Source organism: Electrophorus electricus, chromosome 3 (genome assembly GCF_041902795.1).
Source record: "Electrophorus electricus isolate QZ-2024a chromosome 3, ASM4190279v1, whole genome shotgun sequence".
Classification (NCBI taxonomy): domain Eukaryota; kingdom Metazoa; phylum Chordata; class Actinopteri; order Gymnotiformes; family Gymnotidae; genus Electrophorus; species Electrophorus electricus.
Genome location: NC_137499.1, coordinates 36,634,724 through 36,647,294, shown reverse-complemented (window position 1 = coordinate 36,647,294; position 12,571 = coordinate 36,634,724). Strand labels below are relative to the sequence as shown.

General features: G+C 45.4%; 1 protein-coding gene and 1 non-coding gene across 4 annotated transcripts; one reads left to right on the top strand and one right to left on the bottom strand.

The window, feature by feature from the left end:
- Positions 1 to 10: 10 nt before the first annotated feature.
- suz12a (SUZ12 polycomb repressive complex 2 subunit a) lies at positions 11 to 9,557 on the bottom strand. 3 transcript variants are annotated; one of them, XR_003411135.3, is made up of 17 exons: positions 7,892 to 9,557; positions 7,051 to 7,097; positions 6,897 to 6,961; positions 6,612 to 6,680; positions 6,421 to 6,470; positions 6,220 to 6,305; positions 5,787 to 6,006; positions 5,241 to 5,343; positions 4,988 to 5,093; positions 4,526 to 4,703; positions 4,317 to 4,405; positions 3,798 to 3,941; positions 3,479 to 3,636; positions 2,873 to 3,071; positions 2,457 to 2,544; positions 2,145 to 2,224; positions 1,883 to 1,922 (listed from the first exon to the last, which is right to left on the bottom strand). XR_003411135.3 is itself a non-coding variant. In XM_027017851.3 (16 exons), the coding sequence occupies exons 1-16, from the start codon at positions 8,058 to 8,060 to the stop codon at positions 1,703 to 1,705; spliced, it is 1,983 nt and encodes a 660-aa protein (XP_026873652.2). In that variant the 5' UTR covers positions 8,061 to 9,526; the 3' UTR covers positions 11 to 1,702. The 3 variants fall into 3 exon arrangements, 2 of the variants coding, with proteins under 2 accessions (XP_026873652.2, XP_081567477.1); XM_027017851.3 differs by lacking the exon at positions 2,457 to 2,544 and having other exon boundaries at positions 11 to 1,922; positions 7,892 to 9,526; XM_081711351.1 differs by lacking the exons at positions 2,457 to 2,544; positions 6,421 to 6,470; positions 7,892 to 9,557 and having other exon boundaries at positions 11 to 1,922; positions 7,051 to 7,102.
- Positions 9,558 to 12,008: 2,451 nt separating this feature from the next.
- trnat-cgu (transfer RNA threonine (anticodon CGU)) lies at positions 12,009 to 12,080 on the top strand. Its single transcript has one exon. It is a non-coding gene; the product is annotated as a tRNA-Thr (tRNA).
- The last annotated feature ends 491 nt before the right edge of the window (positions 12,081 to 12,571 follow it).

The window sequence follows — 12,571 nt, the reverse complement described above, 5'->3', positions numbered from 1 at the left end:
AATCATCAACTGTGAAAAAATCCATTTATTTTTAAATAGAAAAAACTATTCCAAGACATTCCTTTTACAGCAAAAGCACCAAAATTCCAAACTGGCCATCTGTCAACAGTTTTCCATCCACATCTTGTGCAAATGATGCTGGTATTGGGTTGAGGCACTGAAAGCAAACTAGTTGGCTGGTAGAACCGCGACTCCACACCGTAACGGGTGAATGCTGTGCTGTGTCTAAGCACAGCCGCAGTCGGTGTATTCGCGCTGAACCAGCCAAAGCCTTTGGGCAGAGTCCATGACGGCAAGAAATCCATTCTTCAAGCTAAAGATGCGCGTGATTGCTGTAAAGTCATCAACTTTGGTATGTAAACTTCACCCTTTCCAAAAACTAAGCCTCAAGACAGAATCATCTTAACCGAATGTTTTGCATTTTTAAAAATGTGTTATGTAGCTTAAGTACATAGAGACGTCGACATGTAAGTAGACAAAGTGATGAAAGCTCCATCAGACCATTTCTGACAAGGAACCAACCCAGCAGCAAAGCCTTCCACCGTCGAAGGGGGGTGTGGTTTATATCTGTCTAAAAGCCAACGTCCTATTAACGCAGACGAAGCAAAACGGCGAAAGGAGCAAGCGGAAGCGGCGGTTCCTTCCTGGAGCGTGAGGATACCTTCGGCACACGCCACATGGAAGGGAAGCAGGAGCAGCCTTACACTGGCCTACTGACAAACTACTAGCTGCCACCAAACAAACAAAAACAACCACTTGCAGACTGAACCCTGCACTGCTAAATGTCCTTACAAGTAGTACATCATACATCCATTAAAAGTTGAAACCCTGCTTGAAATCTATATCTATAAAACAATTTGTGTAAACACTTTTTCAAGGTGTCTCGGTGCTGACCAGCATAGCATTCTACTTCTGAGTTTCATCACCCTGTATGTGTGTGCGCTTGTGTCTCTTGCTTTCAGTGTAATATTTCAGACTGAGGTGGACATTTAAAACACATGTCCAGTCAGCTGCAGCTGGGCTTCTCCAGCTCCACGCTTGCAGGGGTCATCTCCTACGGTCCAGCTGCTCGACCCCTGACCGACTCGTCTGTGGATGGCTCCACAGCTACAGTGAGGCACTCAACTTGCAGCCACATATCTGTGAGCGCTACAGAGCTTCAAAAAAATGACCTGAACCATCTCTAGGTTATACATGTTAAATCAGTAAAAGCCACAAATCAGGGCTTACATATTTTTCACAGTTTAAAATATATTAGAAATCTGTTCAAAAGTCTTTTCAAAACAGACACGGAAAAAAAAAAACAAAAAAAAAAAAAACACTAAAAATGCTCCAGGACTCAACTTGGGGATACAATGTTCTCAGGGTAGAGGCCAAAGGTCACAAAATCAAACAGTTATTTTGAAGCTGATTGCCAAGAGTGCAATCTGTCTATATCACTCATCTCTTGTTTGGATATGGAGCAATGCTTCAGGTTACTGTCCAACGATGCAATAGATTTGAGTTTAAAGCACACAGATGGTTTTCTGGGAGACCTCACTAACAGGTCACTTCCACCACCAACCAACCCTCCACCTCCCTCCGCCAGCCCCGCACTGTGACACGCACACACCCTTACACCCAGCACACGAGTGCCGCAGGCCCTACATTTGGTTCCATGTCCGGCCTGGAGTGCCGGGCCAGCATTTGGGGGTGCGTGCGTTTAAGTTTTATTGGCTTTGGAGGCGTGGCCCTCGTGCTGCTGCTCTTCCCGCAGGCGGGCCATGGCCCTGTCGATGGTGGCAGTGCTCACCAGGCCAAAGTCATGCATGCTGACCAGGTGAAGCAGGACGTTTCTGCACAGGTTCTTCTGGATGATAACAGAACCGCACTTCTCCACAAACAGCATGCTGGCGTGGTTCATCTGATTGTCAGCTATGAACCTGACAAAGGAAAACAAACACATCCCTGCTACAATTATCCCAGAGATGAGAAATGAAATGAAAAATAATGAAAAAACACATTACATAATGGTGATCTACAACAGGATGGGGTATGAACAGATATACGCACTGAATTTGACAGACATCTAAGGCAAATGTTTTAGAGTGCTGATATACTCTAGAAACCCCAGGGAGAGTAAAGGGGGAATTGAAGATACATACCCATGTTTCATCACATGCAGGTTCCAGAGTTTCATCACCTCTTTTTCACCTTCATTGACATCTGTGAACTCCTCGATTTGCTAAAGTGAACAAAATCAGACACAACCTACATTCAAAACAGTAGCAGCAACAGATATTACTACCACCATTATGACAGATGGTGCTTCATTTACGGCATTTAGCTGACACTTTTATCCGAAGCAACTTACAATTATGACTGAATACAACTTGAGCAATTGTGGGTTAAGGGTCTTGCTCAGGGGCCCCAACAGTGGCAACTTGGCAGTGGTGGGACTTGAACCAGCAACCTACCTTAACCACTGAGCTACCACTGCTCACTGCTTCAGAGAGGCTTAGATGACCTGCTGTTTTACAGCTGCTGGTTTCTTCACAGCAGTAGCTGAAAGCACATCGTCCACGCTCTACATCATCAAGCTGTAAGCCCCAACCCGCTCACTCCTCTGGTTAGTTGTAAGCCCCACCCACTTCTCTGCCAAGCTGTTAGCTCCACCCACTCTCTCAGCTGAGCTGTAAGCCACACCCACTCTCTCCTCCACCGAGCTGTAAACCTGCCCAATCTGTCCATTGTGTATGCACCCACTTTCACCTGAATTAAGTGGCAAACCCATTAAGATGTCCCAATAAAATGTAATTCCACCCACTCCTCCTTTGAGTTGCAATCCCACCCACTTTTGCCTTTCCTGTTATGAACTGGCAGCGCTCCTTACCATCGTGGTCTTCTCCCTCAGCCACTCGGGGTCCCTCTCATCCTCGCTGTCTACATCCATCTCCTGCGGGCGGAGGGGGACACAGCTGTCGCTGTGGAAGTAGAGGCGATTGTGGCCGCTCACATACGTCCGCTGCTGCTCCAGGTGATCGTCCTCTGACTCCAGGATCTCAGACAGGCATGGCTTCCGCCGCTTGGGCCTGCAAGGACACCATCATCATTCAGAGAATTTGGCAGTTGCTCTTCTGCAGAGTTGCACGTTTATCAGGAGGATGGTGTGTCTGCTCCCTGAGAACTGAACATAGGGCCACGATGTAGCTAACGCCAAGCTCCGCCAGGTAAACTACAGCATCTGCAGTCCATCACTGTCGCACACTCCTATCACTAATGCACACACTATGCACGCGTGGATTGGGGGCTGAACATGATGGAGCGAGCTAAAAAAAAAAAATGATCAAGTTAAAACAGCTGCCTGGAATAGTTACAGTGGTTTTTGGTTTAAGAAAGGCACCCACACACCGTCCGACACGGCCACACACCGGCTGCTCAGGCGTTGACGCTCAGTTGCCAGCACGCGGTCGCCAACGTGCGGCACCGGGGCACTGACCTGCAAACGAGGACATGCGTGACGGAGCTCCTCTTCACCGGACCATTGCGACTGAAGGCAAAGCCAGGCTGGCAGTGGATGTCCTGGGGGTTCCCCACATAAGAGCCATCATAACACTCGTTCACAGAGACGTCGATACGGGCTCCCTTGGGGTGAGGCTGTCCAGGAGGGAGAGAGAACATCAGGGAACAACATCCACACCAAAACACAGAGCTACAGAGCCCCTAACACACAAGGCCTTGTTCTAACTCATGATGTGAGCATCTACTACGACAAACAGGTAAATTGGCCATGACAGTGGGAAGGAGTTCATGCTCACCAAGTAGTTGAAGATGAAGCGACTGTGGGAGAGTTTGAGGTGTTTGAGGAGGCTGTAGAGCTTCCTGCAGTTCAGCGTGCACCAGGGGCAGTGCAGGTCGTCCCGAGCCTCCGTCTGCTGCCGTGTGTTGTTGTTGTACAGGAACTAGCCAGGATGCAGAGACAGAGCACCAGGCATAAGCAAACCACAGACACAGAGAAAGGGCTGGGGGGGGCAAAATACAGGGTAAACTCTGAACTTCAGGGCCCACACACAACCCACCCACACACCCACCCACACACCCACCCACACACCCACCCACACACCCACCCACACACCCACCCACCGAGTTAGCATACAGCCCGTCCTCTTAAACCCAACAGCCAAAGCCAGCACAGACAAGCCGAGTGGAGAGAGGTGGAGACTGCCAGGAAGCTTTAAGCCCTTCCAGCGTTCCCAGGGTTGCGAACAACACAATGACGCACACAGGGCTCAGAGCCGGGCGCGCAGCAGGTGTGGGTCACATGGGCGTTCCCTTACCTGGTAGTAGACACGCAGCTTCTGCCGAGGCTCAGTATGGACCCGTTCCTTCCGTACAGACATGTCGTCGCTGACGGGATCTTTAACCGCTGCAGGACGGTACACGCATCAGCACTCGTGCAACGTTACGCCAGATGTGTGCCTGTGCTGCCTACCGGGACGTCAGGGCACAAGGTCACCCAGAGCGGAGCGATGGGAGCAGACCGTACCTACTGTGTGAGGCCGTGGGGCGGTGGGCCGCTGGCTCTCCCCAACGCCGCTGGCCGAGTTGCGCGTGGCGAGAGGACGGGTAGGGGGGGCAGCAGAACGGCCGGCTGCGTCGCCTGTCCAACGTAGAGTGAAGTGCAACGTGGGGCCATGGGTCAGTCTGTCCAACGGAGGCACCCACTGCACCAACAGAGACAAAAAAACAAACACAAAACATCCACCCCGATGTTGAGTGAGGGGATGGAACCATCAAACATTCCAGAAGCCTGGCGGTCATTCCCCGTATATCCGCCACACTAATTTACATTATTTGGCTTCACTTAAAAATCTCATGGTTTGAGCTGTGATGGTGAAACTGTGCCTGAGGTTCTAGGCAGCTTCAGCTTTGCGAAAGGAGGCTGAACAAGCCCCGCCCCCTTTCTGCAAGCCATAAATCACCCACGCCCACACCGACACCCACACACCTTCCCGTCCAGAATGGTTTCCCATGTGGCTGTTTTTTTACTGATTGGACACTCCTCCGTCTCCTGCATACAGACTTCATATTCACCATCCAACAGCTGCAGACGCCTTTCAAACAATCAAAAACAAACAAACCTCACTCATGCAGAACGGACACCACCATCATCCTGCTGATCCTGACAGTGAGCCACTCAGTGCCACACAAATTGAAGTCGAGGGCTTAAAAGGGGCAATAAAACTCTTACTTAAATGTACCTGTTCTTATCAAACACGGACATCTGGGCTACAAACGTGGTCTCGCTATCTTCACGATGGGTAGAATACCGCTTCTTTCTGCTGGGGAGTTCTTCAATAACATCTGAAAGAAAAAAACAAAAAACAAAACACACCTTCTGTAAGCATCAGGGGAATTATTTTGTTTTCCTCATCATTTTGTACCATCCAGCTACCACACATGTAATGTGAATGAGTACCATCTGGAACACAGACCATGAGACCTATTGCATAGATGTGCATGATTCATTAAAATACAGCATTAAAACATACACATTAAAATGCATCATTAAACAAACACATTAAAATACAGCACTAAAATATTCACATTAAAATACAGCATTAAAGCATGATTCTAGAGTGCTATTTGGGGGTTTAGTCGATAATAGAATGGTCCATATCCAGTCACGCTGCGGTCTTGATTAACCATGTCTATGCGCTTAACCACTGTCTCCCTAAACAGGTTCTTGTCCAAATACACAACATACTACCAAAGCCGAGGAGGGTATGACATGCCAAAGGCCTTACTGGTGTCTCTGCTGGGCAAGCTGCTGAGCTCCCGGCCTCCGGAGCAGGTGATCCTGAACAGCAGGGAGCAGGATTTCACCATGTGGCTGTTATTGTGCTCAAACAACTGACTGGGCACGATGATGGACGGACACGAGCCCACCTTCACATGTCTGTAGTCTGGATTCTTCAGCACCTGTTTCTTCCCCATAAGCGCCTGTTTAATAGGGCAGCTGACATCCTGCATACAAAACAGCAAGGGGCAGAGGTACTGAAGAAACCACATCAGAGCACATCTAAAGAGGCTAAAAAAAAACAACTGCTAGAAGACATGCGTGCGTGCATGCACACACACACACACACACACGTATAACCTCTCACACCAACGCAAGCGCACACTGTGATGAATTTACTACAGTTGGGAACTGTGGTCCATACTAGCAAAGCCTTTTACCTTCCTCTTCTTATGATAGACTATGAGGAGTACCACTTCCAAAGACACCAAGTTTTCTTCATTCTCCGAGTTTTGTGAGACCGTGTCTGTAACAACATGACATTACTGTAACTACTGCACAATCGCAAGATGTTATTTTGTGCACGACAGCGAGGGGAAAGAGAGCAACACAACTGGCTCAGAATTACAAACAACTCTTACCAAGGTCATGGAAAAATCCAGTAAAGGTGAGCTGTAAATGGGGGGCTAAACTGAAGAGAGGAAAATGCAGTGTACAGTTTAGACATTCATGATGAACTCCATCCACCCCTCCAACACAAGTACCTACAAAGCCCACACTGCCTCTTTAAAATGTCAGTTAACGAAGTAAGCATGATGTGGAGATCACTTACTTGTGCGAGTCCTGCTCCATTTTTGTCTTCTCCGCTTTGAAGAGCAGATCATCCATGCTGAAGTGTTTTCTGAACATGACACACACTGAGGTTACTCATACGAGTCACACATGCTCCTCACGCACCGTTACACTCCCTCACTGCAAGGCAGGTCTGTCCCATACTCACACACTGCTAGACTGAGTTTGTCAGTTACAATGGCTTTGCTGGTGCATGCAAATTTACCAACAATCACCATTACAAGCAGTATTTCAAAATGATCTTCACAAACAGAAATCCTATTACCTTTTCCTGTTGGTTCTTGAATTCCGATGGGACATGTACGTGAGGGTTCTATGCAGGAAAATGGGCTGGCAAGACAGAAATAACGAGTAAGGCCTATTGGATATTACAGTTTCATTATCAATAACGACAGATCGAGTCCTCAGTATTTACTTACTGCCATTAGGTTCCTTGTACGGAGGAATCTATATATTTGAGTTGGCTCTGCAAAAAAATGTAAAAAATAAAATAAAATAAAATAAAATAATTTTTAAAAAACGAAATAAATTAACAGGTTTTGTTTTAGGCGTTTAAATATATCACGACTCCTAGCAACAGCGTAAGGCAATATTTTGGTGAGTGAAAACCAATCTGGTCGTACGACCGACCACAATTGAGGACAGCCACAGACGGACTGCTTTGGAGGAGGGACGAAGTTGCGTTTATCAACCGGAAAATAACATCTAAGGACAGACGAGACAGTCGAAGCACGTGTCGTGTTTTTGTCCCACGTGTCGCCTGATTTTAGTGATGCATGTAGCCATACATTACAACAGTATAAGAATTGACGTTGCCGTCGTCATCCAAACATTTGATTCTACTACATGTGTTAAATCAGAATGGTGTGTTGAGTTGTTTTACACAAGCTTTTTACTCTGGGCACAGGCCATTTCGGTCAAACAACTTCTCCTACCGGTGTTAAGCGAACTATTTCAATGTAATTTGGGGGATCAAACGATACACTACAGTATCTAAAAGCTAGCCAGCCTGGTTAACTAAGCTATCTTAGCCTGCTCACCGAGAAAAGCAGGTGGTTGTAAAAAAGTCAGTATTAGCTAATGGGCTAGCTTGACTAAGACAAACGTGCAGTATTGTTAGCTACCAGCTAACTGGCCAAAAAAAGACTAACGCTTGCGTCGTGTTCCGCTGGGTCTAAAATATCTGTGGCACTTCTGCTAAAACCTTTGGTCTAATGCAAGCAACAGTGTCGGTACCTCGCAAACGCCTTGGGAACTTACTCTCAAAGGCTTGCAGGAAGAGTTGGTGGTCGGCTTGAACCTGGTCCATCTTGGGTCTCTTCGCTGCGGTCATCCCAAAGCCCGAGTGTGTGTGTGCGCCGTGGGCTTTGGCGCTGCCATACCCACACCCGTTAGCGGAGTCCGGGCCTGCGTGCTTCTGTCGCGCCATGCCAAACGCCGAGACCCCGTTACTGGCGAGAGGTTTCCGCGAAACGACCGTCGGCTCGGCCGAGCCCCGAACAAAGGTAGAGGAAACCGGCCGGGAACGGGCTCGCCTCTCCGCGCAGTCACTCGCGGAGCATCAGCAAGCCGGGCGGCTAGCTAGCCTCAGAGACCGGTTAGGGTACATGGTCAAGCGACCCGATGCAGCCTAATCGGTGTCCAAAAATAAAGAACCGACAAAGCCACCCGCCTTTGTGCGACTTTCTCAAAATTACAGCCGGAAAAGGACCGGTTAGCTAGCGGCTCGTCCGGCGCTTCCGACTGCGGTTGAATAGCTGATTTAAACTCAAGTACTTTCAAGTTTGTTGGTCGTATTATCTTCCAGGATTTCAGGACACATACACCTAGCTAGCCGCAGAATGACACGTTTTTTAACATCCCACCGGCAGCAACAAAATCTGTCTGGTCGAGTCGCTTAAGTTAGTGAGGTATCGCGAGAAGCCCAAACCCAAAATCTCGAACGCTTGTTCGGTCAAAGTACCTGCGCCTAAACGTATTTGGCCGAAATAACGGAATCTGAAAGACTTTAACGAAGACGAAAGTCTTCTCAATTGCGGCGCCACAACGCTACAGGCAGGGATTCCCGTCCGCCCGCACCGAGACGCCGCGACCTTTCGCACGGAAGTTGGAACGGAGTTCGTCGAGCACGCGCGCTCGGTCTTCAGTTTTGGTCCGACTGTCTCTGTTAGAGCGTGTCGGGGTGTTATTTATAACGTTATTTATAACGTGGTTACAAGCAAAGCGTACAGTGGTCAAAAAAATCACAAGGTCAGTTCAGTTGCGTTTTAGCGATTTCTCCTAGTTATGCTTTCGGAATAGGCCATCATCAGCACCCTAAAAAATATTTATTTTATACGTTTGATTCCACAGGCTTAGTTTGTTAGCAAGATGTTTAGTTATTTAAAGTTGTACGGGCTTAGTTTTAAAAGTCAGTTTAAAACTGATATAAATAAATAACTACGCTGGTCACTTCAATAACCACTTTAATAAAAGGACACCACACCACCAAAGGCGGTATATACGGGAGACAGGAATATGAGACTACTAAACTAAAATTATAACCTATCTAGTTATCTAACAGAGTCGACCAATTTTATTTAGAAATCTGTAATATAAATTACTGCTTTACTCACCAATAAAAAACGGCACTTACATGCAGTATTTAAGTCTGGAATAGTGTACAGAAGACATTAAAATGATCTTTTCCTACTCTTCATAAATAAATTGGATGATTCTGAGAACTGAGGTTTTTTTCTTTTTGGTATTTCCACACTACTGCAAACATCCTAACCGACTAGCATTTAAAATGTACACTTACCGCGGTTAGCCAAGAAGTGAGATATGATGAGATGATCTGTTAAACCAAAGAAATACAAGGCGTTTGCTTTGTGACCCAACGGCACCTTTAAATAATACTGGTCAATGGGAAGCAACTACCAGTTGACTCCAGATGGACGTCACGTGTCCAGCCAGACGGATGGAATACAGGGAGCTGAAAAACTGATTTTCCGGCCTATAACCGTATGTCCGGCCGCTCTACGCATAACAATTAACAATTAAAAAGTAGAGTCTGTTATCAGTGTCCAAACTAAGCCACCACAAATACACCAAGATGATGCATTTCAAGTGGCAACAGTGGAGACACATACACAGTGGATAGTTGCACATTAAAGCCACACATTAACATTTAATGTATCAAATCATTTTATTTCTATTGTAGTTTTTTTTTTAATAGTTCTTAGATGAACCGATGTCATTCCTCCCCCTAAGAAGCCAATTAGACTCTTTAATGCTGTTTTTAATGGCATATGGCAAAAAGACTTAAACCCTGTTTTATTATCAACCACCAGTTATTTGTTATAGACTAAATGGAAAATAATTATTGACATGAATCAAATGTGAATTGCAACTCTCTAATATAGGGCCAAGTTCATTTTTCCTACACCAAAATACATGTTCATGGACATGATGTAATGTTATTCTAAACATTCATGCAAATTCAAAGTAAATGAGAATCTACAAAAGGAAACAAACAGTGTCACAGTGTTGAAAACAGCAGTTTCAGTAGGTTTCCACTCTTCCAGTAAAGACAAAGTGCAGAAACAGAAATCTACATGTTGACCCAGTTATCTATGTAATATAAAGTAGAATCAGCATTGTTATGTGTAATTAAAGCTCCTTAAATAACTGCACAATCAGCAAAGCGTGTGCCCCAGAATGTACTCTGACTTTACTAGCAAAGATCATAGTAGACACACACCAGCAAAGACCAGCAAAGCTGTTACTGATCATTGCATGAGGACATTAAAATGGGCAAAACACACCTTCTGAAGCAGAATGGTCACCTTGGAAGGACTTTGCTAGGTTAGTGGTTAGCGTTTATTACAGATCATGATGAGGGCTGAGAGCAAGCCCATGCAAGAATGTCTCTGCCAGGCTTCCACTCCAGAGCTGTGGAAGTGGAAAGTTGAAGTACATATGTTGTCCAGGAGGTTGATATCTTTTCATAGCTACAATGTTGCTATGGCAAATGTCACAAAACTGCAGTCAGTTTGGCAGCTTTGTGTATGTGCTACACAAAAATCCACTGGCTTCTCTTTTCAATGTTTTTTTTTCCTGTTCCAAGTTCATTGCAGTAAAAAAAAAAAACACTTTGAGTCCCAAAAGCACTCCGTCAATTAATGCAGTGTGTTAGAAGAAACAATCATATTTTCTTCCTGGTTTTGAGGGAAATTCTAAAACACATACCTTGTGCCTTCAGTATTGCAGCACTTCAAAATTTCCCCACGTCTTTCACAGTAATGGTGGCATAATTTACCCTCTATTCCTTCAGCCAGAAACACACCAAGGGATATACAAAAAATATGAACATATTCTACAAGCTCTCCGATGTAAACCACTTTACAACAGTTTTAGACCCGTAGGGTGGCACCACATTGGTGTAGTGCTGGAATATCTTGGTAGTAGTTAGTGTTTCTTAAAGATGATATATGAGATCAACATGATAAGACTTGCTGTGAGGAACACGATGATGAACTGGTGGACAGTTAGGACGCTTTCCAGAGAGTGTATACGTTCTTCTATGGCACTGGTGTGTAGGTAATCATAGACGTAGGCTCCGATACCCCACACCATCCACACCACGTCTACGATTAACTTCATAGTCCAGTTTTTATCCTAACGTGCTGTGTACCCGAACCAGACCGCACTGAAGCGCCTCACGACCAAATGAAGTGTACATCACTTAGAGAGTTAACCTCTCGGCATCTTCTTTGAACGAATGCCCAACTTTAAAATGTCTGCTGAAAGAGACACTATATTAAAATAATAAAAATAAATGTGTAGTTTATATATATTCGGGCTGACTTTGTAAGAAATACAAGAAACACACACGCTCTGGGTTTAACTATTAGGTTACATTTAGTTGATAACACACGAGCTACCGCTGTTTTGTATTCGGTATAATAGTTAGCTAGTCAGGCTAATGGATTCACTACACTCACCAAAATAACGTCAATCCTCCAAACGTCTACAGTTCATCTGACTTCGTATATTTACGTTCTCATGTCAGCTGTTACCGTAGTTGGGTTATGTGCTATTTTTAACGTCGTGCAAGCACAATGTAAATATGATCAGAGCCTATTTTAGTCTGCCAGCTGCGGCACTTCGCTGAAGGTTTAAAGGGCAGCATGGCATCATATCCGGCGTTGCCGGTCCGGGTAGCTAGTTAGTTACAGGGAGTGTATTTGGTATTTAATCGATTATTTTGCATTACCAGCTCTTATATAATTGAAGTGATGGCAGCTTTGTACATATACTCCGCATATTTGATTTATCATTTATCATAGGGAATTGGTAAATTGAAATGCTGTTATTTTGGCCACTAAAGACGTTGGGCGCGGTGGCCAAGTGGTAAGGCGTCGGTCTCGTAAACCGAAGATCGCGGGTTCGAACCCCGTCCGTGCCTTTCGCGCAGTCGGCCTGCTACGTTTTGGAGAGTTGCCAACGAAACATGGACGGCAAATGGAAGTATGAATATTTCCTACCATTTCCCGATTATTTACTAACTTAAAAGTGGCTGGAGTCCCAATATCGAAATAAGAAACTAACTAATTGTGCATAATTTTACTCTGAACGTATGCTTTTTGGTTATATTCCTGTCTTAAATATCCTCGATTAGAGATTTGTATTTACATCATTAGTCCAAGTACGACACAAACGGCAAAGCCTATTGTTTCTTCTTGAAGAAGTAGTGGCAGAGGAGCAGTTTCCTACACTTAGATTAAGACTAGATTATATTGAATTTACAGTCGTGGTTCACGTTGGCACAGCAATTTAGTCTAGGTTTAGTCTAGGTTTAATCTATGTCCAGGAAACGGGCCAGCGTGTAGTACATGATTTAGACTTTTAATGTCATTCTACAGAGTGACCACAAGATGGCAATGTAACCCTAAATGT

What these genes read in the sequence shown, in the direction of transcription:
- suz12a (XM_027017851.3), bottom strand. Translation starts at nt 8,060, where the DNA reads ATGGCGCGACAGAAGCACGCAGGCCCGGACTCCGCTAACGGGTGTGGG. An exon ending in TCAAGAACCAACAGGAAAAG is followed by an intron (nt 6,681 to 6,896) that starts GTAATAGGATTT and finishes TGTCATGTTCAG; the next exon opens with AAAACACTTCAGCATGGATG. An exon ending in CTTGCCCAGCAGAGACACCA is followed by an intron (nt 5,344 to 5,786) that starts GTAAGGCCTTTG and finishes TTTTTCTTTCAG; the next exon opens with ATGTTATTGAAGAACTCCCC.